The sequence below is a fragment of the Dermacentor andersoni genome, chromosome 9 (assembly GCF_023375885.2).
Source record: "Dermacentor andersoni chromosome 9, qqDerAnde1_hic_scaffold, whole genome shotgun sequence".
NCBI classification, from domain to species: domain Eukaryota; kingdom Metazoa; phylum Arthropoda; class Arachnida; order Ixodida; family Ixodidae; genus Dermacentor; species Dermacentor andersoni.
In genome coordinates, this window is record NC_092822.1 from 3,326,702 (window position 1) to 3,351,970 (window position 25,269).

The 25,269-nt window shown below is 44.3% G+C and overlaps 1 protein-coding gene across 3 annotated transcripts in view; it reads right to left on the reverse strand.

Annotated features, from left to right (window-relative positions):
- The window catches only part of Tdg (Thymine DNA glycosylase), a 285,426-nt gene that overhangs the window by 155,789 nt on the left and 104,368 nt on the right, over window positions 1–25,269 (reverse strand). For all 3 annotated transcript variants that reach the window (XM_072284404.1, XM_050174625.3, XM_050174627.3), the window contains one exon: window positions 23,617–23,862. In XM_072284404.1, coding sequence (XP_072140505.1) covers window positions 23,617–23,862 — 246 coding nt within the window. The remainder of the gene's footprint in view (window positions 1–23,616; window positions 23,863–25,269) is intronic.

Sequence of the window (25,269 nt, forward strand, 5' to 3'; positions counted from 1 at the left end):
TGTATCTGTTTTTGATGCGTGAGCACTCTGCCCATTACATCCACCACACGGCGTGTGCTGCGACCGTAATTTGCATTATGGCTAACACTATGCAAAAGCGCCAGGCATATGTCAGTAAAATGTATGTAGCATGTCCACATAATGTCCCTGGTTGCATGTCCGCAGGACATGGAAAGTATGGCCAAATGGTCATGTGAGGGATGTTCGTAGGACGTGTTTGGCACATTCCTAGAATGTCAATGTCCTGGCAGTGGATATCGACAGGATATCCACAGGTCACCATTCTTGTCACTGGGGATATGGGTACAGCATTTTTCACAAAAAAAAGGGCACAATTCCATGGTCTGTGCAATCTGTAACAGTCGACAAGGGAACAGTGCTTGCGGCACCACTCCTAATCATCTTGTTTTCACTATTCAGATCTTGCTTATCATCATCTTCCAATGGTCATCCTGCTTATCCTGTGAACCTCCACTGTTCCATTCACTTGAGCCAGTCTCAAGCATGATTGAAGCCTGTCTCAGCAATATGCCAGCTGTGATACCAGCCTTTTCGCTCTACATTTCCTTCGGCCTCCCAGCCACATCGACACAGTCATCACCAGGAGACACTGATTTAAGCAGCTGACCCATTGACCTACACTTCTGTAGACACGGGAACAGTGCTTGCGGCACCACTCCTAATCATCTTGATTTGACTATGCAGGTGCATATAATTGCCTCTTTTCATGCCTCTCTTCATTTCGTTGACATCCACGTGCTGTAAAACACTAGAACACATCATCGCTCATTATATAACTAATTTTCTTGAAAGTAACAACTTGCTCTCTCCATTTCAGCATGGCTTTCGAAAGAAACTGTCGACATCTACGCAACTTTTAACAACTGTTCACGAAATCGCTCTAATGCTTGATTCTTCCGGACAAGTTGATCTTATCTTTCTTGATTTCAGTAAAGCGTTTGATCGTGTCCCTCATGGTAAATTTCTTGGAAAACTTACTAAGCTCGGCCTTCCTACATTTATCATAAATTGGATAAGAGCCTACCTTTCAAACCGTAGTCAGTTCGTAGACGTTAACGGCCATGCTTCTACTGCATTACCAGTTCCGTCCGGAGTACCTCAAGGAAGCGTACTCGGCCCGATCCTTTTCTTAATCTATGTTAATCTATAACTAGCACAATTCATCCACAAGTTAACATCAGATTGTTTGCAGATGATTGTCTTGTCTTTAAAGAGATTACTTGTCGTGATGATCAAGTTCAGTTAAGCACTAGCTTAGCCAGACTTAATGAATGGTGCACCACCTGGTCTATGACCCTAAATGCTCACAAAACTGTCTTACTTCGTGTCACGAACAAAAAGCAACCTATGGCATTTCCATATTGCATCAATAGTACACAAATAAAGGAAGTCTCGGAATATAAATATCTAGGCATGACGATTACCAACACTCTATCGTGGTTGAAACACATTGCGAACATTTGTGCATCCGCCTCTCGAAAGCTTGGCTTTCTGCGTCATAAACTGAAAACAACACCTTCAAATTTAAAACTTCTAGCATACAGAACTTATATATTGCCAAAACTAGAATACGCCTCAATAGTATGGGACCCCTATTACATAAAGGATAAGTATAAGCTTGAAATGGTTCAGAGGTGAGCAGTACGGTTCATTTTCAACAAGTTTAGGTCCACTGATTCGCCGTCACAACTAATGACCGGAAACAATATCCCTACCTTAGAAGCACGAAGAACTGTGGCACGACTAAAATTTCTTTTCACGATGTACGACAAGTCGCCTGAATTTAATGGACGAACATACATTCAACCTTACCTGTCACGCGCGTCTCGATACCGTCACGCTCACAACTTGCTCCCTTTCCGTGCACGCACTAACCTGTTTAAAAATTCATTCTTTCCTCGTACTGTTGTTCAGTGGAATGATCTACCCTCAGAAATTTTCTCTGCTGATAATTTCGAGCAGGCACTACTCATGTATTTTGCACAATGATATGGAATGTTATTTTTCCCCTCTTTTATTCATGTTATTTTTACTATCGCCTATGCAAGTGCATTTTGTTCCGATGAGAACTTGTTATTTTGATGTGATATTGACTATCACAGTGCATTTTTCTGATGGTGTGAATATCGTTCTTTGCAATACAAAAATGCCAATTTGTTACTTTCTTTTTCTCTTTGCTCTCTTCCTTTTTCTGTTCCATATATCTAGCAAAGAGCACATATTATTCTTGTCCTACATAAGTGTTTGCAGAAATATGCCCACCTGCTTGGTCTGTATAGATTGCAGTATGTACAAATAAATAAATAAATAAATAAATAAATAAAGAGATCTGATAATCGCTACCTGGTACGGTTTTCATGTCCACAGGTACTATTTGACGCCCCTCAAGATGTGCTCACTCGTGCCACATCTTTACTCAGCGTCGTCTTTCCATCCTTTCGATAAATTCTCCTCTGTTGGTGGAATGACGCAAGAAATCACAGTGTACGACTGTTTTTCTCTCACCCTACTGTTATTACGTTCGGGGGATGTCGAGTCTAACCATGGACCTAACACACGTTCCGAATCTCTGCATGATATTGAATCACTTCCTGCTGATCCTTCAGAACAAATGGATGTTTTGTTCAAGCTACTTAAGGATCTTCACACTTCAAACAATTGCTTATTTCAAAATTCCAAAACACAATCTGAATTAGCTGCCAACGTAAAGGCAATCAAGAATGTCCAGAAAAAACGCTGAAACGAAAAATTGCTGGTCTCCAAAATCACTTAGATGTACTCGAAAGAAAGAAAATATATAAAAAAACGTCGACCACATAACCAAAGAAATCTCAGACGTACATGTCAAGGTAAGCAGTACGACCTGTCGTTCGGAAGCGCTTGAGCTACGCCTCGTTGACATTGAAGACAGATCACGCCATGATAACTGTGCCTGACACCAAAGAATTACGGCAAAAATACCGAGACCGATTTAACATCAACAATTAAATCATTCTGCGATGCATTTCCAGATGACGCACTCTATCGAGCACACTGCCTCGGCCCTTTCGAACCTAACAATCGTCGCCCCCATAGTTGCAAAGTTTTCAAATTCCAAAACATGGGAGAAAGTGTCTGCGCTGCACAATCAATTCAAACAAAATAACCTTACAATTAGTGAAGACTCCTTGGTACCCACCCACGTTGCTCGCAAAAAGCAAATCGAGTTCGGTACCAGTCACCCCGGTTCCCCCAACTTTAAACACCGCTACAATAAATTGTTTATGAACAATAAATGCTATATTCATGACGTGTCTACCGATAGCACCCACAAAAGAGAGCACAACGCATCTGGCACATTACAGAATCATATGGTTCCACTACGGGCGTCACAATATGGATGCGTAAGGGGTAGTGGCCGAGCATCACAAACAGCTTTACCTTACTTGCCTAATGTTTTTACAAATATCAGAAGTCTTGTAAATAAATTTCATTCTTCATCTTCGACAATCGACACGTGCAAAGCAAATATTATTGCCTTGGCAGAAACTTGGCTCGCTGCTCATGTGCACGATTATGATACCTTCTGTGGCGCCGACAATTTCACTGTCTACTGCTGTGACCGATCTGCACGTCAAGGAGGAGGCGCTCCACAGTTTATAAAAATATTCCATAAGTTCACATAGATATTAACACTGAACTTGAAACCATATGGGCTTGCCTAACTCTCAGTCCCACAAAGGTAATCCTCGACGTTTGCTACTGCTCACCCTCATCATCTGCCACTTTCACTGAAGAGTTACACGATGCTATTAATCTAATTTTTTTCGAGTTTTCCCATAACACTGTTATTCTTACTCGGCAATATTAATGTTCCTAATTTAATATGGAATACACATCCACCAATCCAATGATCGCACCCCTAAATTTTGTAGTCAAAATTTGATTTTTTTTTCTTCTTTCACGTATAATTATCGCACCCTGAACTTGCCGCAGCGATGTGTCGTGTGCCAAGTCTAGCTAATGATGATGGCACTTACCATCTGTCGAATTCTACGCGAACGACTCTTCAAGACGTACCAAGCGGTCTGCATGCACAAAGCATTCCTAAGCAGATGCCCCATTTTAGTCCTTTCATCACTTTCCACACTTCCATGATAAAAAAAAAAGCTACAACCAAACTTGCCTTGGCTTTATTATTTGTAGGCTTTATAATGGTTGCGGTCAACAACAAAAAAGGCGCCTTTCGATTCTTCTCGTATGCACTCGTGGGCACGCAACAAATCGCGAGCGGCAATGATAGTAGCCACGTTTACACTGGTACGTTAGAAGTGTACCCTATTCATATGCCGACACTTGCAACACAGCTAAGATATTCGCCCACCCTTAGCGGAAATGTGCTGTATTACGATAGTAGTGAAGACAAATGCCGCAGTTTTCGCAGCATGCCCGCCATGTGTTTCTAAGTCACTGGCAGATAAGCACACCCATCTCTGTTTCTGTCCCTTCAAAGAGGACATGGCTATGTTATTGCCGCAGACTTGCCGATATTAACGATATTATTCATTAATGATACAGAAGAAACTGTTTCAATGTGCGTAATGTACTCACAAAAAGAAAAAAAAATCCCATTCAGTGCATTTGGCTTGCTCTGCTGGCCGCCATTTTTGTTTTGGTGTCCCGCGCTGTTACAGCGACAGCCACCTGTTTGTTGACCTGCTGTCATCCCGCAGCAAATACGGGATGAAAAATTTTTTTCCTTTCGCGGAAAATTTAACCAGTGTAATGACGCACCCATGAATTTGCGGCAATTTTTTTTACCAGAAAGTGCGATCATTATGCGAGTAAGTATGGTAGTTTCAATGGCTTGAACTTATGAATAAGGTATGATTCTCTGTAATTACTTTCTCATTCAGAATAGAAATTTGACTGCAAAATATAGAGTTCATCAAAGTTATGACCTAGTTGGCTTAAATGCTCGGCAACAGCTTTGGGAAGCTTTTTAGCTGTGTCCGCTTGAAGTTCATTTATACTGACGTTCATTGGTTGTTTAGTTTCACCAATATACTTTCGCTTACAGAAACAACATTCAAGCATATAAATGACATCCGAACTTGTACAAGTAAAGCTCGTTTTTACTTTGTGTGTATAACTATTTGCAGTGCTTTTAATTTTAATGTCACTTTGAAGGTGCCTGCAGGTTTTGCACCTGGAGCAACAACATGCTTTTGTTATAGGGGAATGATGTCGGCTGACTTTTGTGTGCAATAACATGTCTTTTAAAGTTTCTGTTGTGGTGAAAGGTAACCCTTGGTACATCCGGGAACACTTTTCTCCATTTGGCATTTTCATAGGATGTTGTTTATGTTTGGGAGGGCATTAGAATATGTTGTTATAAAGGCTGGCTGTCTGTCAGGTTCTGGTGTAGGCTGTTAGCTAATTCTGACTGTCTCTCCAATCTTGACACAGCATCATAAGCTCTGTCAAAAGCAACTTGTGGATAGTTTCTTTTCTAGCTTTGCTTTTAAGGTCATTTAGGTGGTGGATATAACCATTGTAATCACTGCAGATTCTTCTTATTTGTTTCACTTGTCTGACAAAAATTCCTTACTTCCAGTGTCGCGGGTGACGACTGTTGTAGTCTGAATATTGCTGGCTATTCGTAGGCTTCCGGTAAAGTGTCATTCTCAGTTTTTTGTTTTTTATGTAGACCATCATGTCAAGGAAGTTGATTTGACTAGGACAGTGGTTAGCAGTAAATTTAATACTTCGGTGAAAGCGATTGAAATGGCTAATTAAGTAGGTTAACGCGCTTGTGCCGTGTTCTCATATTATATGTCGTCAATGTAACGCAGATAGGAGTGGGGTTTTAAATGGTAGGATTTCAACAGGTCTGCTTCAAGCTGTCCCATGAAAATGTTCGCATACGTGGAAGTGAATGGTGTTCCCATGCTAGTGCCGACAGTTTGCAGGTAGTGAACAGAATCAAATTAAAGTTAGTTGAGCGTGAGAACTAACCAAAGATGTGACAGGTAAACTTCAGGAGTGTGTGCTTGGGGATTTACTGCGAGGGATTTCGATGCAGCTTCTATTTCTTCACTCATGGGTATGTTAGTGCACAGGGCAGTAACATCCAAAGTGACTAGAATAGTGCAGTCGGAAAGGATTTCATCATCATCATCATCAGCCTGGTTAAGCCCACTGCAGGGCAAAGGCCTCTCCCATACTTCTCCAACAACCCCGGTCATGTACTAATTGTCGCCATGTCGTCCCTGCAAACTTCTTAATCTAGCAGTCTAGCAGTGCTATTGGAGGAATTAGAGGGCAGTAAATGGGATATAATAGGGCTCAGTGAAGTTAGGAGGCCAAAAGAAGCATATACGGTGCTAAAAGGCGGGCACGTCCTGTGCTACCGGGGCTTAGCGGAGAGACACGAACTAGGAGTCTGATTCCTGATTAATAAGAATATAGCTGGTAACATACAGGAATTCTATAGCATTAACGAGAGGGTGGCAGGTCTTGTTGTGAAACTTAATAAGAGGTACAAAATGAAGGTTGTACAGGAAAGGATTTGGTTGGCGTTAATGCCATTGATAATTCGAAGGAAGTGCGGCACGTCTTGCACAAAAAAGATGGGAGGGTGGTGAGGATGTTTGACAGATGGTGAGTTAAGAATTTAGATAGCGACTCGGTAGGTGTGTTATTATTAGACACTATACACCGACTTGGGATTCCTGCTGTAAATATTTTTTCTACTGGAATCTTATGCATTTTAGGAGAATAAAAGCGGCCTTGTTCTTGTTCCTGGGCATCATGAAGCGATATTCAGATTGTGTGATTAGTTCCCTAGACAAGAGCTCCGCCATTTTGCTTTGCACAGTACTGCTGTAGTCTCAGGTTGGGTTAGAATCGAGTTTTCTGTAATGGATGGTTGCTCAGTTGTTTGAAGGCCTCATTCTTGTACTAACCTATAGACTAGATTATGATACTGCCACCTTTTTGTCTGCTGGGTTTATTACAACATAATTTTTTTCCGTAAGTTCTTTAAGGATTTGGTGCTGATCGGGGGACGAATTTTTTCGTTTCCGACAATGCTGCGCTGACTGTAAATTTTCCTTTGAGATTATCTTTATGTATAAATCAAGGTCTGGGCACTGTTCGGCTTCTCATGTCCACGTGCTAGGTGGTCCAAGAGAGTCTATCCTGCTTTCCTGCGTCTGGCCTATCGAAAAAGAACTCCTTGATGCACGTGCATCTTGAAAACTCTGTTATATCTTTATTTGTTTACCACATTGTTCATGGGACAAAATGTGAGACCACATTTCAGGAGATCAACTTCATCAGGGCTTAGACTCTGGGATATGTCTACTATGTTGCTGCAGTGCTCTGGATGCTCGCTTGTAGCACTATCGGTGGAGCTATGTGCTTTAGGGATTACATTAGTTTTCTTGGGTAGATCTGCAGCTCTAATATCTTTGTGCTTGTACCTAGTTTTGGCGAATTGTTCAAGTTCTCTTTTTTCCAGTTCAGATAAATTTATGCTGTCGAGCTCACTAGTAATTATCTTAAGTTGTTCCTTGCAGTGTTCTTCGAGAATATCAATTAAAGAGAGCGATGCACTTTCTAGGACAGCATTCCACTGTAATAATAGCCTGGAGAGTAAAGAGCCGAGGGCACATCTAAATTAATTTTGAGACCTTTTGGGATTTTCCTCTGTTTAATGCAGCTTGTGCTACCACGCGGAAGCACAAGTATCTGATATGGTGAATGTATGCACTGCGATGTTGTTACACCTTCTCTTAATGCTAATTTAACAATTCTAATGCGCACATACAGAGGGCCTTCTTTCTGCATAATTGCCATAATATGATCCAGGTTGATGTCAGATAAAATGGCAATCGCACAGCTTTTTTTTTTTTTTTTTGTGACGACATGCAAGCTATGATAGCAGCAAAGAATGGATGTTTGATGGTTTTGCTGAGGCTGCACAGAGCCTTTATTTTTGCTTCTCCTGCATCAAAATGCATCACCAACTTCCCCACAACAGCTGCAGTTGACCGAACATTGGTTGAATAAGTTATTGAGGTCAGTGAATATTGACAATATTCTGTGTCAGAAACAAGCTCATTTTACTTGAAGGGACCTTAACCTGTACAAAAAGTTTCTTAGTTACCCTTGAAGCTCATTTAAGCTAGGTTTTATGGTATTACACAGGTTAATTTCATGAGCATGTTGACAGCATGGAACATCAAGATTTATGTTTTAGAGAAGCATCCAAGCCTCTCATTCTAACACTTACGTTTTACATGAAAACAAAATGTGTAGTAAAGCTACATGACCACCAAAAGCTGGGGGGCTCAAAGACAAAAATGGGGAATAAAAATTATTTTCTTGTTTCTAAAATCATAACGGTATAATGAATCAAAACATGCGTGCATGGTGCAACATGTGTGCTTCGTGAGCTGGTAGTGTAAACCTCAATGTGTGCACATTCTCAGGCTTATTTGCATACAAGCGTCAAGTTGCAAATTTTGGTCACATCATGCCCAGCTAATGAGAGAGATTTTCAGTGAATTTAGCACAAAACAGGACTGCAATGTTTCCTGCACATGTTAAGCAATACAGTCGATGACCAATAATTTGGACTCCACAGGGATGTAAATAAGCCCAAATTATCCAATGTTCTATGGCAAAGAAGTCCGACATGGCTGTGGACGACACGAAGGACGCCGACAGGAAGACGCAATAGTGTAGACTTAGCCAGTCACACCAGGAACAGCATCTAGCCTGAGCCCCACTTCAGTAGCACTGGCGATCCGGCTGCGGAGCTCTGCACGGCGCACTTCTTCCTTACAACTTTCCCCCTCGCTGAAGACAGCGCCGCACAGGAGGCCTAAGGCATTGTGAGGACGAAGGGCTCGTGATACGGCCTGAGCCGATCTACATGCACAGTTTCGCGGCCTTGGCGACGCAGGTCCGTAGGGGGAATCAGAGGTTCGATGACATAGTTCACCAGAGAAGTTTGCCGTAGAACCCGATAGGGTCCATGGTATCGGGATACAAACTTGTAGGAGACACATGGTGTTGAAGTTGCAGGCACCCACAACCAAACGAGAGCGTCAGGTGAAAACTGGTGGTGGGGGCGCACGTCATTATGACAAAATTTCTTAAGCACTTGTTCTTGCATTGTAAGGGAGCGAGCTAGTTGCCGACATTCTTCTGCATACTGGGCGGCTTCGGAAACCGGTGTACCCTCTGATAAGTCGGGACGGTAAGGAAGAATAGTGTCAATAGGAAATGATGGTTCGTGGCGATATAGAAGAAAGAAGGGAGAAAAGCCCGTCGTTGATGGGGTGCCGTATTGTAGGCGTACGTGACATAGGGAAGGATGAGGTCCCAGTTGGTGTGGTTGAAGGCGACATAAATCGAAAGCATGTCGCCAAGAGTTTGGTTAAAGCACTCTGTCAATCCGTTTGTTTACAGGTGATATGCGGTGGTACATCGATGTATAACGCGGCAATCAGCGAGAAGTTCTTGAATGACATCAGCAAGAAAGATGCGGCCTCGGTCGCTCAGGAGTTCGCAGAGCGCCGTGACGTAAAACGAAGCGTTTAAGGAGGAAGCAGGAAACGTCACGAGCCATAGCGGCTGGCAAAGCGGCCGTTTCTGTATACCTAGTGAGGTGGTCCATAGCTACAATGACCCAGCAATTGCCAGCAGCTGTGTATGGCAGAGGTCCGTATAGGTTTATCCCAACCCGGTCAAAGGGTCGCGAAGGGCACGGCAAAGGTCGCATTGGTCCAGAAGGGCGGCAAGGATCAGGCTTGCGGCGTTACCATTCTGTGCAAGAGCGAATGTATTTTTGCACAAATGTGTACATACCGCGCCAATAAAACCTATGACATAGTCTGGCGTAGGTCTTGAAGAGACCAGCGTGTGTGCACTGAGGTTTGGCATGTAAAGCGGCGCATACATCAGTGCGGAGCTGCCGAAGTATTACAAGCAGCCATTTGCGGCTGTCGGAAGTGTAGTTAGACGATTCCGTCGCGGATGGCGAAGTGCAAAGCTTTTCGGCATAATGCTCGTGATAGTGGGCACGCAGGTGAATCAGAGATATAATCTATCAAAGATGAAATCCAGGAGTCCTTGTGCTGCTCGAAAGCCATGTCGACAGAAGCGAATGGGGGAAGTGGGTCTTCTAGGACGGAGATGCTGACAATGTCGGTGTGGACTGGCGAGCACGAAAGAGCATCGGCATCGGCATGCTTCTTGCCTGAGTGGTAGACAACTCGGATAACATACTCTTGGAGCCTCAGTACCCACCGGGCTAGGCGGCCGCAGGGATCCTTGAGAGACAACAACCAGCAAAGTACGTGGTGATCAGTAATGACATCGAAGGATCAGCCGTACAGGTACGGACAAAATTTTGTGATGGCCCAGATAATCGCTAGACATTCTTTTTCCGTGACTGAATAGTTTGCTTCAGCTTTCATGAGAGTGTGGCTTGCGTAAGCAACAACATATTCTTGGCAGCCGGGCTTTCGCTGGGCGAGCACAGCACCAAGACCAACACCGCTAGCATTCGTATGGATTTCCGTGGGAGCAGTTGGATCGAAATGGCGCAGTATCAGTGGCACTGTTAGCAGGCAACTTAGTGTCGCGAAGGCATCATCACAAGCCGGAACCACGCGGAAAGATTGGGTCTCCCCGAAGAAGCTCTGTCAGAGGTGCCATAATCGAAGCTAAATTCCGAATAAAGCGGCGGAAGTACAAGCAGAGGCCAATGAAACTGCGCAAATCTTTTAAAGACGTTGGCCTCAGGAATTCTGTAACAGCACGGAGCTTAGCGGCATCAGGGAGAACGCCGTCCTTTGACACATGTCCGAGAATTGTCAGCTTGCGTTCCCCAAAGTGACATTTTTTCAGGTTTAGTTGGAGGCCAGCGCCACTTAGACAGCGTAAAACTTGCTCCAAGCAATGAAGGTGAGTAGGAAAATTTGGTGCGAACGCTACTACATCATCCAAATAACAGAAGCATGTGTTCCATTTTAGGCCTCGAAGAATAGTGTCCATCATCCGCTCAAAAGTTGCAGGCGCATTGCAAAGTCCGAATGGCATCACACGAAATTCGTATAAGCCATCTTGTGTGATGAAAGCAGTTTTAGGCTTATTGTCTGCAGCCATAGGCACCTGCCAATAACCAGAGCGTAGGCCAAGGGAGGAAAAGAACTCCACCTTGTAAGCAGTCTAGGGCGGCGTCGATCCACGGCAATGGATAAACATCCTTTCGGGTTATTTTGTTTAGGCGACGGTAATCCACACAAATGTGGATCGAGCCATCCTTCTTTTTAACTAAAACAACTGGCAATGCCCATGGGCTGTCGGACGGTTCAATGACACCACGCTTTAGCCTGTCACCTACTTGCTCATCAATGATGCGGTGTTCTGTCGACGATACACGGTATGGTCGCTGCCGTAGCGGTGAATGAGAACTGGTGTCAATCCGGTAACATACAGTTGTCGTTCGGCCCAGGGAGGTGTTATGGGTGTCAAAAGCAGCGCGTAATTTCTCGAGGAGACGGAGAAGGTCATGGCGTTGCGTGGGGTTTAAGGCGTTGTCGATGATGTGGCTGAAAACGTCTTCAGGCAATGTGGCAGTTACAGGACTACAGTAGAGGGTATTGACCTCTGACGATCCAATAGGAAGTTCCAACGTGGTAATGGTGTCGTAAGACTCCACAGTGCCGAAAGATTCACCCCGAAGCAACGTAATCAGGAATGGGAAGTTGTTGTATACAGGGAGGTGAGTCATACCAGCTTGAAGGCCAAGCAGCGTGGTTGGTAGTGGTGAGAGGTGGCGATGAACGAAAGCAGTGGAAGGTGTGAAGAGTACGGTGGAGTCGGAGGCAACGAAACAGGATACAGGTGCCAGAACGGATGCATGTGGAGGTATTTGGATGTCGTCAGTGAGGGACAACTTGGTGCAGGAAAGCGAAACGTCATCAGATATGGCATTGCCAAGTAAAGAGAAGGCAACTTCTACACGGGAGCAATTAGATCTCTCAGACTTAGTGCTGCGTCCAAGAGAAGGCCTCAGGAATTACCATCTAGCATGTAATCTCTGAGGCCATACTTGATGTCTCTCGTCTCTGATGCCATGCTTGATGTCTCGTCGAGGGTGCCTGAGGAGATAATGGCGGCAGAATTAGCGTATGCGGACGGCGTCCGGATAATCTAATGTAGAGCTGGCGGCTTTCCGAAATATCGGTCATCTTTACACAATAAGTCTATGGGGCCATTGGCGGTGCCACGAAGCTGTCAGACTTACCGAGCATGTCCAGATTATCGGTGCGCTATTTATCGATTGGCAACTGTACGCACTTGCTTGGTGACAGATTTTAAACTGAACAGTTGTTAATTTTACAATAACCCAATGCATACACTTGCTTTCTCTCATCAAGTCATGTTTGCTGAATTCTTTTTCTGAGCTAGCTTAATTGTGAAGTAACCTCCATGGATTGCTGAGGCAAAAACTACCCGAACAGTCTCTAAAGAAAGCTGCCAACACTCTGTGTAAGTTCTACAAGTACAAATATAAGTGCTTCCATTCATTTTCAATTAACCATACATATTTTTGACAGATCACAGACTGTACCATGTGTATGATGCTATGTCAACTCTATGGCGCAAACATGTTTCATCACTGAGGTACCTCTTTTTCTGTACATGCTTGCAATCTGCTGCAACAGAATGGAAAAACAAAACAAAAAGCAAGATGTTTATAGCGACATTTGTCTACAGTAAATAAAACTGTACTAAAATTTAAAATTTAATTATGGGGTTTTATGTGCCAAAACTACAATCTCATTATGAGGCATGCCGTAGTGAGGGACTCTGGAATCATTTGTGCCACGTGAGGTTGTAAATTTGTACTGGTCCTAGAAAAGTGCCAGTGAATCATAATGGCTCCTCAACAACTGTGTACACCTGTGGGAAAAAGTATACAGACTGCAGGGTTGCCGAAAAATCGGAATTTCTTCGTAATTATCATGCATAAACAGGAAGTGAGGAGTGCACTAGAAAATTCGTAATGTCAAGTTTGGACCGCAATCTCTACTTTCAAGTTGCATTCACAGACTGAGAAGAAAATGAGTTTTACTGTGCAATCCCTGGTCCGTATACTTTTGCTCACGTGTGTACATAAATGGAAAGCATCACTAGGCCTTTTGCCTTTTGTCTACAAAGATCAGCGTGTCTTGAAGTGCATTCAGTGAATCCAATAATACCATTATTCAAAAGCAGCTTATGTCACACACCACCTGTGTTCTGCACAGCCTTTCAAGGAGGACAGGTTCAGAAAAGTACCAAACTTTTTTTTCTTTCTTTTCTTGAATTCTCTTTTGCGAGACTCAAACCTTCTTGCTTTGTCTGCTGGATGTGTTGCGACAGGTTGTGCATTGTGAAGAGCTCTGGTTCAACAGCTGTCCCCATGGCCTGCATTGTGTAGGTGACAGAGGATCTTAAATAATGGCCGATGGCAAAGCGTCCTCACACTTCCTAGATTTCACACTGCTCAGCTAGACTGCATAGGTATGCCATAAATACCATGGCTGCCAGCACAAATGGTAGTTAATAGGTACAAAACCAAGCTTGCTTCTGCAATTGCCTCACAAGGCGCTTCTTCAGTTCAAGATTAGCATGTGGGCGGTATGCACCAGAACCTCATGCTAGGGGATGAGAGAACTTTCTTCTGACAGATGATCGCACCGCCTATTTTAAAGTTGAGAGTTTACTATGAGCTGTCTCTGAATTAATGCTTTAACCTACCTAATTTGTAGAAGCAAGTTCCCAAAAATGATCATCTTTTTAATTAATTATCATCGAGCACAATGTACCAACTGCCGTCACATACAAATTTCTGATTGGGCATGCAGCTACACGACCTTTAAGCTAGACTAGTTGATTTTTGTTATACATTCATTTTGTTTAAGACTAAAACAAAAAACACAACAAATTAAAAAGAATAAAAGAAGAAATCAATAAAAAGTTTGTAAAGATATATACACCCAAGAGACAGCCAAAAGATAGAGTACGAAAAGCAAAAGGTGATAAAAGTTGCTGGCAAAGTATACATTTCAAAACTAATAGTCCAGATATGGTTAATCTATTTCTATAACACCGTGTGCACTGATCTATTAAGGCAATATTCTTTGTACCATCCTTGCCTCTTAATTATTTGTCTTTAATGAATTCTTCCTTGATGGTATCTGCGTGCTTGTCAGCTCTCTTTTGGAGAGGGCCCGGCAGCAAGCTAGCGATGGCCTGTGCTAATGTTCCACGCTTCTTCTTGGTGCAGTTCCCCGGACTTCGGAGCTTGCAGCTACTGGAGTCCTCCAGCTTTCGTGCCCTGTGCCCAGCATCTGTCGCCAGGTCAAGTCCAGGTGCAACACTTCCGCTCTTCAGGCATATTGCGGTGGAGCCAGTGGAGCCGTCCTGGGCCTCAAATCACCCGTTCATTGACAGCACATCATAGTCCGTGCATTCTGTACACGGCCACCAACCATATCTGCAAGCATTGTGGCTTTCACTCTGCCATCTGAACACCGGAACCACCCCTGTACATTCTGCGCATGCGTGGAATTCTGTTAAAAAGCTAGACTCGAGCAACGCGCCCTTTAATGAGGCTGGCAGCAAGCTAGCGATGGCCTGTGCTAACATTCCACACTTCTTCCTGGTGCGGGTAACAAACTCTTATTGCCTTTACGCAAAACCTAGTAGCCACCGTGCACTCTTTATGCTGCCAGGCCCACGGTGTTTTGTTCCATTGTGTGACTGTGCGCATATGCTGTTAAAGCTTCTCATGCTAGCTGCAGGGTGTCTACCAAGTTGACGTTTCCAAATTCCTTGAGCTTTCTAGGTTTTCCCTGAGTGCCCGCAAAATTCCCTGAGTGACACAGAACTTCGTTTTATGTCAAGACGGCCTGACACCATGTCGCCCTATGGTAGGCGGAGTCGCTGCCATTGCTGACAGCGGCGAATTCTTTCGATGAAAAAACACAGCACCAAACAGCAAGAAGCTTAACAGTGAACGTCGAAGCAGCGAGGCCTAGCATTGCTGCAGTGGTGGTTACGGCTGCCAGTGGATCCGCGTGCGATAGCGGCGGTGGTGGCTTTGATTAATGTGTTTTTGGACCTGCGGTCTCGGCAAAAAGTCCAGAAAGTCGGACGGCGACGGGTTCTTGCATCCAAAATTTCATACGTTCTCCTCCATTGGCTCTATATGTGGCTCCCTGCAATGGTCGGCGGCGCAGCGATCGGCTCAGCCGTCAGTGCCACCGTGTCAGTTCCGCGAAACACCGAGGCGGCCACTGCTGCGGAGGCATGCTTTTGCAGTGCTCGTTTGAAACTTGTCAGTCGTTCTAAATTGCAGTTTTAAGGCAATCAAAAACATCGAGGCCCGCTTTGGACCACCAATACTTGAGAAAGGATGTCAAATTTATGACTACAACCATGTACATCGTGTCAAAGAAGTAAACAGCACGAACATCGCAGTGAGGTGCCTAAATTAAATTATGGTGTTTTAGGTGCCAGAACCATGATCTGATTATGAGGCACACCGTAGTGGGGGACTCCTGAATAATTTCAACCACCTGGGGTTCTTTAACGTGAATCTAAACTTAAGTACACAGGCGTTTTCGCATTTCACCCCCATCGAAATGCGGCAGCTGTGACTGGGATTTGATCCCGCGACCTTGTGCTTAGCAGCCCAACACCATAGCCACCAGCGTGGGTCGCGAAGCGTTGGTCACAATAAAGTAGGCATGTTTACGGCGTTGAACTCAAAGTAAGTTAACAAATGATTATTTTACGCCACTTAAGTGAGCAAACACAGCCAGAGACATTTTTCAACTTCCATTTGTAGCTTCTTTACTTGAAGCATGACTTGCACCTCACAATTGCAGTGAAACATTGTTAAACCGTAGTTGGCCGGAGCTCGGAAAAAGTACGTACTCAACCATAGTACTGTTTAACCGAAATAGCACGAGATCGCCCACTTACCTGTCAAAAACGGAACACGGAACTCAGAGAGAGTGCGATGAAAGGGTAAAAAAACATGCAGTATTTATTCACTTCACGCAACAAAAGTGTTATTTTCATTTTTTGCCGCAGCGGCCTAGCAGCGATGACAGCAGCCTCAAACTTACTGAAGCTGCGTACCATCTTTTCAGCCAGCCCCCTTTTCTCGGCAAACACTCACATGGCAGATTCCTCGTTCGCGTTACGTATTCACCGTGCACGCGTGCGGTAGCGCTGCAGAAGTCGCAGAGCACCTTTTTCATTGTGGGATGCTGTTCTCGTCGTGACGATTGCATTCATGAGGCTGACGTAACGCGCAGCCTCTGCCACTGTCGGGCCTGAATCGCCTGTGCTGTCGTTTTCCATGTTGTCCTCATCACTGTCGGTAGTCCACACTTCGGCAACAACAAAGGCAACAATGGCGAAAATTCAAACCTCGTAGCCAACATCTCTTTGTGGTCGCAGCAGCGCTGCCGAGCAACTTCTTTGCATTCCAAATGCCACACACCGTAGTCAACAGCAGATCGCTGTAGCGTGCCAGCGCCGACTTCTTCGTGTCACGTTCGACAGCACGAACAATGTCTAATTTTTCTTCTATAGACAAGAAAGGCACCGCGAGCGGCGCTGCTGCGCCGGCGTTAAGAGCGCCGCATGCGGGGCAAAATTCAACTAGTAGACTAGCAGGTGGTATGCCTCTCCCATCTCTCGTTCGCACCACCTTGATTGCCTCTCGCACTGCACGTGTTTGGGCACGTTTCGTAGCGCGTGTGGTGTGTGCCTACGAGCGTGTACGTCGACGTTTTATTCGAAGGACGGCGTACACGCTCCTATTTGCCTTTAAGAAGATCAGTACGCTTGACGATTATTTTTATGTCTGCAATGCGGCGAAAGCGCAGTGTCTGCTTAGCCATGTAAGTGACGCTGAGCAGGTAATTGGAAACGACATCGTATGTGCCACCGGAAAAATCATTGGCATATATGATGCGTGTTAGCTGAAGTCATTTTTGCAGTTTCCCACAAATTGTTTGCTGCAAATTCGTGTTGTCTCTGATGGCGACAATGGACTTCCATCGACACTGTGCGGAAATAAACAAAATATATCGCCGCATAATAGCACACGTATGACATGCACACACAACTTTAACTAGTACATCCCCTACATTATAGAATAGAGGCAGCAATGTAAATAGTTTGGCCATTTTTTAACAGTGCTCAAGAGACGGATGTTGAAAGTATTAGCAATCATTTCTGCTTCAGTAATGCCAGCGCGACGAAGATGTGGGCGTGTATCGTCCAGTAACTTGACCGTTCGGTGCAGTGGTGATGCAGGAATGAACGCCGGTCATGTACAATGCATCGTGCACATATTCAATTTCTCGGCACACGTGAACTTCGGCCACTGATAATGCATGCAACAGAAGTGGTTTCCATTCTTGGGCAGAGCACACACAAATGAAACGCGAGAAAGAAGACAGGACAAGCGCTGGTCGAACAACTGAAAGCTTTTATATAAATAAAAGGATTATATACCGAGTAATCATGAAATTCATGTGGGTTACATACAAATACCGTCATACACTCACAAATTATCAATGTACGAGCTCGCTTCGTTTGCCAGTTTTTATTTCGTTCGGCGCACCGCAGTAATCCATGTCTGTCGTCTGCTTTTTTCGTACCATTTTCTTCAGAATCGGCAGAATTTCACTGGTGGCATCAACCCTTTCGTGTTTACATTGCTGTCGTGAGAGTTAACAACACAATAATAATTTCCGGTCATCCGGAGAGGCACCGTGGCAAACAAGAGACGTTTCGCGTGCAGCGCGAACTGAACGCGGGCACGACCGTGAAAGGAAGCAGCGGCGAAAACCTACACCCGTTGGAGATGAAATCGTTCCGCCAGGGGAGAAACGAGCGCTGGCGTCTAGGATGAAACTTGGCGTGCGGACATCTATGCTGAGCACCCGGCATCCTTTTTATCCGAGCTTCGGCATGACGTGAGTCCTCGCTTGCACAACACTCTCTGACACGGCGCCGAAATTATGTTGATGTTGATGTGGCTTCACGCGCAAACGCACAGGGCGCTTGGAGGCCATTGTTCTGATCTCTGAGGCTTGTTGTTCTGCTGGGCCACCCGATGGAGACGATGCACCACCGTGTTTGCGCGTCGAAAAGTGGAAACACTACATGTTAACCGACACGTAAGCAATAAGCTGGTACGGTTTATGCGGATACAAAACGCGTTATGTTCGATGGCCGCCGATTCGGGGATTTGACTTTACTACTTTTAAAACGAGACTACTGCTTATGCGGGTACGGTTTAAAGAGGTTTTACTGTATAAAGGTTTTGGCAAATCGGCAGGCAAGTTCTTTTTTTCTTCGTTAACAAAGTGCCTCGAGCATATTCTGGTATTGTCGTTCGGGCTCGAATGTGAGAAGTCATCACCGCTGAAATATAATAGAGAACAATCAGCTGAGACTAAACCACGTGAAGAGTGAACAAATGTGCATTAGAGCGTGCGAGAGAAATGCTAATTTGCGAACAATTAACATGTGCTGCGGTGTAGTTCCAGCCTTAGTTCTGTTGTTCTAAGCGCGAGAAAACATTGGGACGAATGAGCCCGGTTCCAGCAGTCGTGTCTTGATCTTGGTGCAGAAAGAAGCTGCACGTTGGCTTATTAATGCATGACAAAAAGCACAGTTTGTACAAAGATCCAGCACGGAGCGCTTACAAAGCTAGATTTCACACGTAACAACCACTGCGCATTTGTTTTGGAGTGAGAGCTAGACATCTATCTAAGTCAACTTACAACAGTGGGAATCAGTTCATGCGTCTTTGTGCAGTTGTCGCTTTATTGTCCATATTTAGGGATGCTGCTGCTGGCCCTCTTTTTTCTCCTTTTTGCATTTACGTCTTAGTTCAATTAACAGAAATTCGCAAGAGCGACACGAACCGCAACGATCCACTTCACCCGCTAGTTGCTTCCCACGGTTTTGAAAGAAAGTGGTAAAATTTGATGCAGACAACCCCTTCGCGGTTGTGACAGTCCTTAATGTAGCAGTATCTACGCTTGTCCTTTTTGTTCACACTTCTCACAGAGGAGCTGCCAAGAGGCCGTGGTGAATCCATTAGAAAATGGGAAAAGCAGGCCTACAGGCAGGCCTGAGCGCGCAGACAATGCTGAAATGACTGTGAGGGACTAGTCGCAGGTGCTCACTGCCGCTGCTAGGTGGCGCGACATGTACAGGCAAACTTCATTGCAGGGTGCTCATGGAATATGTGGTGGTGCCGTGAAGCCAACCGAATTATCGGGCATCCAAAAAGTCAGTCGACTGTACACTGGCAACTCCTCAAGCCGACGACACGGCGTCAAAGATGATTCGTTACGCTTCCTCTCGTTACTCGAGCCAGCATTACCGCGACTTTCGTTCCCTTTCAATAATATTAGAGCAAATTTTTCCTGATAGAAGCACTGATTCCCCGAGTTTTCCTTGAGTATTTCCAGACTATTAGGAATCCCTGAGAATTCCCAGTTTTCCCAGTTGGCTGACACCCTGTAGCTGGTGATATCAAATCTAACCCCAGCCCCAACAAAGAGATTCTTAATGTTTTGAAAGAACTGCAATCTGGGCAGACAGTAGCACTACAGCAACTAAAGTCTATTGAAAAAAAAGAAAAACTAGTTAATCATGATAAAACGTTCAGTGAAATTAAAGCACGGCTAGACAAAATTTAGAGAGCCTATGCTGGTATGGCGGCATGCAGATTCAATTGGGTAATCTTCATGAGATAAGCACCGAAAATATGGCACAGATAGGTGTACTGTCTGCCTGGATAAACAATGCTGAAAATAGATCCAGAAGAAATAACTTTGTTTTCTTTGGCATTGAAGATATACCAAAAGAATCATGGTATGATTCTGAGAAAATCATAATTGCACATTGTAAACAATATTTAGATGTACAGATAGAACCGCGTGATATTGAGCATGCACATCACATTGAGTCTTTCTAAACTGGAAAGTGCAGGCCTGTAATTGTGAGGTTTGCTCACTTTAAAGGCAAAGATTATGTTCTGTCTACTGCTTGTCAATTCAAAGATATGGGTCATGCCGTTGCACAAGATCTTGCCACAAGCACGCGCCTTGCCCAGAAACGCCTCACTGAGTTTAAAGGGCCCGTAAACTGCAGTACAAGTTGCGACATGAAAAGCTTATTGCAGGTTAAAAAACCTACTATTTCGACTACACCTCTAACCAGGTCATTGAGGCATGCCCTTAGCCATCATTGAGACCAAACTGTACACTGCGTCAATGGAATTGCCAGTCTTGATAATTCCTGCTTGCTAATATTCGAACTGTTGTTCCCAAGCGTGATGCACCGTGCAGTCTAATAGGCTCATCTTGTTCCAATGTGTTACTACTAACAGAAACATGGCTTAACACATTCATCGATGATACCGTAATTCTCCCTTAACTCTCGCATTTTGACATTTTCCGGAAAGATAGACCCGATAACTCGCACGGTCGGGGTGTATTAATTGCCACTAACCAAAACCTGCATTGTTCACTTGTAAACCCCTCTTCACAACTGAAAATGAGTTGTATTCAATGCATTGCTACACACCCGCACGTCCTCATTGATATTTGCTATCAGTCACCTTGAAGTTTAGAGAAATAATAAAACACACAAACGGAATGTCTGCGTGTTTTATGTTTTACTTCGCACCGAAGCATCAGAAATGTACTTCCGCTTCGTCTGCTGGTTCCCACGGTCGTGCGGTCACGTGCGCAGGTACCCAAACTACAGTGTTCCAGCGCGTGATCACGCTCTGTGATCCACTTGTTCTGCCTCAGTATTCATGTAGCACTGAATTATAAGACTAGTCATGTTTCCCTGTGCACAGTGCGCAAAATTGTGCGCTGCGCGAACGAGACAACAGCTCACACGTGGCGCAGTCAGCGGAAATGCGTAGCGCAGGAAAAAAAAAGGCGAGGGGAAAAAAGAATGAAGGCGGGGCCTGTGACGTATGCGTCATGCGATCCCCCAGGTCTGGTGCGAGAGAATGCAGAGAAGGAACTTCGCTTGCAAAGTCTAGACGGGGCGAGTGGAGAGAGCATCTTGCTTCGCAGTGGAGCCCGCCTGCTGAAATCATGGGTTCGCGGCACTGAAATATTTCTATCTCGGCTATTAATGAGCCAATTTGAAAAATTTTTGCGGCAGAATGCTCCCTAGAGGACACGTAACAACTTCCAGTGTATAACCAAAATTTGCTATGGGGCCTGGTGAGGGGCCCTTTAGCACAGCTCGTCACTGACCCAACACGCGTTACCGCTCACTCGTCCAACATTTTAGATCTTGTATTAACAACTCACCCTGATAACTTTACCCCCGTCACCTTATTGCGCAATCTGAGCGATCACCTGACAGTACATACTTCGTTTCATTGCAACATACTAAAGAAACAAAAAAAATTGAAAAACACTTACACTCTATGATAAAGAGGACTATGTCAGCTTGAAGCAAAAATTATTTGAGTACTTCGATACCTTCATCGCTAACTTTCCACTAAATTCTCTCGAGTCAAACTGGTTGCTCTTCAAAGCAGAGATGCATTGCCTTATACGTCTTTACATTCCCACCATTACAATAACAGAAAGAACCATATCACCATGGTTTAATGTATCCCTCAAATGACTAAATAATAAGAAGAAATGCCTGTTTCGATCAGCCAAATGATCTAACTCTTCTTCCACATGGCAGAAGTATTACGCAGTCGAGAAAGAATATGACAAGTTAACCTCTAAAACTAAACACAAGTTTCTTTCTACCACTTTACCAGTTATGCTGCAAACTAACCCAAAACGATTTTGGAAAACCATTAATCCTAATCAATGGAATGAGATTTCACTTAACAATAGCTTCAAACTTCCGATCCCTGAGACTGAGGTTGCCGATCTTAACACAGCATTTGGTTCAGTTTTTACTAATGAATAATGTGACAGCTTGCCCGAACCACCATACTTCGCATATCCACTCATGAAAAATTTCACATTCGATTCCATCTGCATTGTCAAAGTAATTGAATCATTGAAGAACTCGTCATCCATGGCAGTAGACGATATAAACGCCAAGGTGCTAAAAAATACTAAACATGTGTGTAGCCTGTTTTTATCACTCATATTCCAGGAATAACTTAACAGCGCTTCAATTCCACATGACTGGCAGGTGGGCAAGGTCATCCCAGTCTTCAAGAAAGGAAGTCGATCATCACCGAGTAACTAATGCCCTATTTCCATAACAAGCGTCTCCTTTAAAATAATGGAACATATGTTATACTTGCATATTGCTAACTTCCTAACATCTGTCCATTTTTTTCACCCAAGTCAACATGTTTCCCGAAAAAATTATTCCTGTGACACCCAACTTGCACTTTTCTTGCACGACTTACATTTAAACCTAAATCGCAATATCCTGACTCACACAACAGTTTTAGATTTCGAAAAAGCGTTCGATAAGGTCCCCCATGGTCGTCTCTTCATAAAGTTATCCAGTCTTTACATTCACCCGGGTGTTCTAAGCTGGATTCGAGGGTTTTTAACTAACCACCAGCAGTTCATATAAGCTAACTCACACTGTTCATGCTTAACACCCGTGCTTACAGGCGTACCTCAAGGTCTCGTATTTGGTCCCCTCTTTTTCTTAATATATATCAATGACCTGCCTTGTAATATTTCTTCTCATATCCGACTCTTCACAGATGACTGTGTGGTTTACCAAGGAATTACTAACGCCACTGACCATTTCGCGTTACAAGGTGACTTATCATGGATACAAAACTGGTGTAACACTTGGCTCATGTCATTAAATGTACCTAAAACAGTGTTTATGTCTAGTCACTGTCACTGTAATTACGATATGCCTAATTATAGCATCAATAACATGCAGGTTTCAACGACTGATTCATTCGAATATCTTGATGTGTATATCTCGCATGACTTAACTTGGACCTGTCATGTTAACCACATAATAAATTCTGCTAATTGTACTTAACAAATTTTTAACATCACATGGATCAAGCAATTAAAACACTATGGGGCTTCAGAGGAAGAGGTAGGTTTTCAGTCTTTATTCTTTAAAACTGAACAATCTTTCATTTTAAGCTCTCTTTTGTGAAATTATGAAAACTAATGATGCACTAAAGCAAGTACTAAATATGCAGCTGCAGTCATAGAGACAAAGTGTTTTGGATGATGTAGAAGTAAGTATATGGACACCAGTATTCTTCTTTGGAAGCACTAAAGTGAATCGTCCTTTGGTGTCTCCTAAAATAGGAAGGGAATTGACATAATCTCTTCAACAACCATAACAGCGAGCAACTGATGACCTAAGCAAGTAGTCTGTTGCAGAAATAAGTCAATATGAGAACAGCTGTCAGTGCAGTTCCTCCAAGGCAACTACTTTCTAATAGAATAATCCGTGTTATGCCCCACATCTAGCAGGAACATTGGAAGCACAAAGTGCACATGCCCAATAACCCACCTTGATTTTCTTCTTGCGGCCACGCTTTTTGGGTGTGCCAGGGCTGTCTTCCTCATCCTCTGGCTGGCCCACCTCGGCCATGCGATAGTGGCAGCCATTCTCCGGAGTCATCATGTATTGGGACTGCTGCTGAAAGTACGATGACCTTACGAATTCAGAGCCTGACTGATGATGCTGTGACGAAGAGTTCTGCTGTTGGTGCGGATGCTGCAACTGGTGCTGCTGTGGATGATGATTGTGATGACTCTGCAGAATATGGGGGTTAAGAACATCAAACACACCTCTGTAAACCCCAACACCTCTCAACAAATGACCAAGCACAAGTAATAACTCGAAAAAGCAAGTGTTGCCGCGTAGAAGTAAGCGTATGGAGCTGCTACAAGTACAATAGAACATCGTTCATACGTTTTGGAACAAATCACGAGAAAAAACGTACTGATTGGGAAAATGTATGATCCGAAGTCGGCGACGCACGTCGAGCTGGTGGTGTTTCGGCGGCCCGAGACGCATTTTGCTGTTTTCCTATTGCGTAGTGTTTTAAGAGGGCGACAGGAAACCAAAAGGAAATCGAGTTGGTGAGGGCTGCCGGATGCCGCCGAAGCGAAATGTGATGCCCACATCATGCCGCCTGCAGCAGGTAATGGCAGCGCATTTGGATTATCGCCTACTAAAAGCCTGCAGTACACTACCAATGGCACTACGCACCACATGCTGTAAAAGAGATAGGTGAAGATGCTGCTCGCAATAGGTTTGGCAGCGATAGCTGTGAATGCCGCGTGCGAAGATCCGGGCGGACATTCGCAGGTACAGGAATAAAAAACTGTGCACGCCATCATTTTCACGTGAGACAGGTGGCTATAGTTGTCGATTGAGCGCGCCTCGCATCTTTTCTTGTTTGTGTGGGATCTAGTGGCCGGAAAACGTATATGATCGCAGTCTGCAGCTAGGAACAGTGGTGTGTTTCAGTTATCGCCTATTAAAAGCATGCGCTATGCTTCCAACGGCACCACATGCTGTGAAATAGATAGGCGAAGATGCTTATCGCAATAAGATTGGCGGTGATTGCCGTGAATGCCACATGCGACGACACCGGAAAAGATTTGCTGGTACAGAAATTACAAACCGAGTGCGAGCCGACGTTTTCATGCAAAACGGGCGGCCGAGTATTGCGGTGAAGCTGCCGCTGTGGGCAGCTAATGTACTGTTGTCGATCGCACACGCCTTACGCATTTTCTTGTTTACATGAAGTCTAGTGGCCGGGAAACGTATCATACGATCGCGGTTTGGCAACGTAATGAACATTGGTGCCGAAGATAGTGTTTTTCGGGAATGGATGAAACAGTAAAAATGTGCATAACTATATTGGGTTGTTCTTTGTGTTCTCGATTTCAAACGTCAGCACCGGGAAAACGTATGTAACAGGAGCGTATCAACAAGGTTCTACTGTATTTCAAGTTTCAGCATGCCTCTCCTGCTTGAATGTGCCGCAGTTAGAATGCAGCAGCAGGATGTTCGCCAAACTGCATTGCTTTGAGAAATGCAACATCTCTGAGCACGGGTTCGCCAAATAAACACAACTCACTCCTCCAGGGAATTAGTCCTGAAAAAGGGCGGACGCTTGCAGTGCTTGAATCTTTTCATAGTGCTAATTCT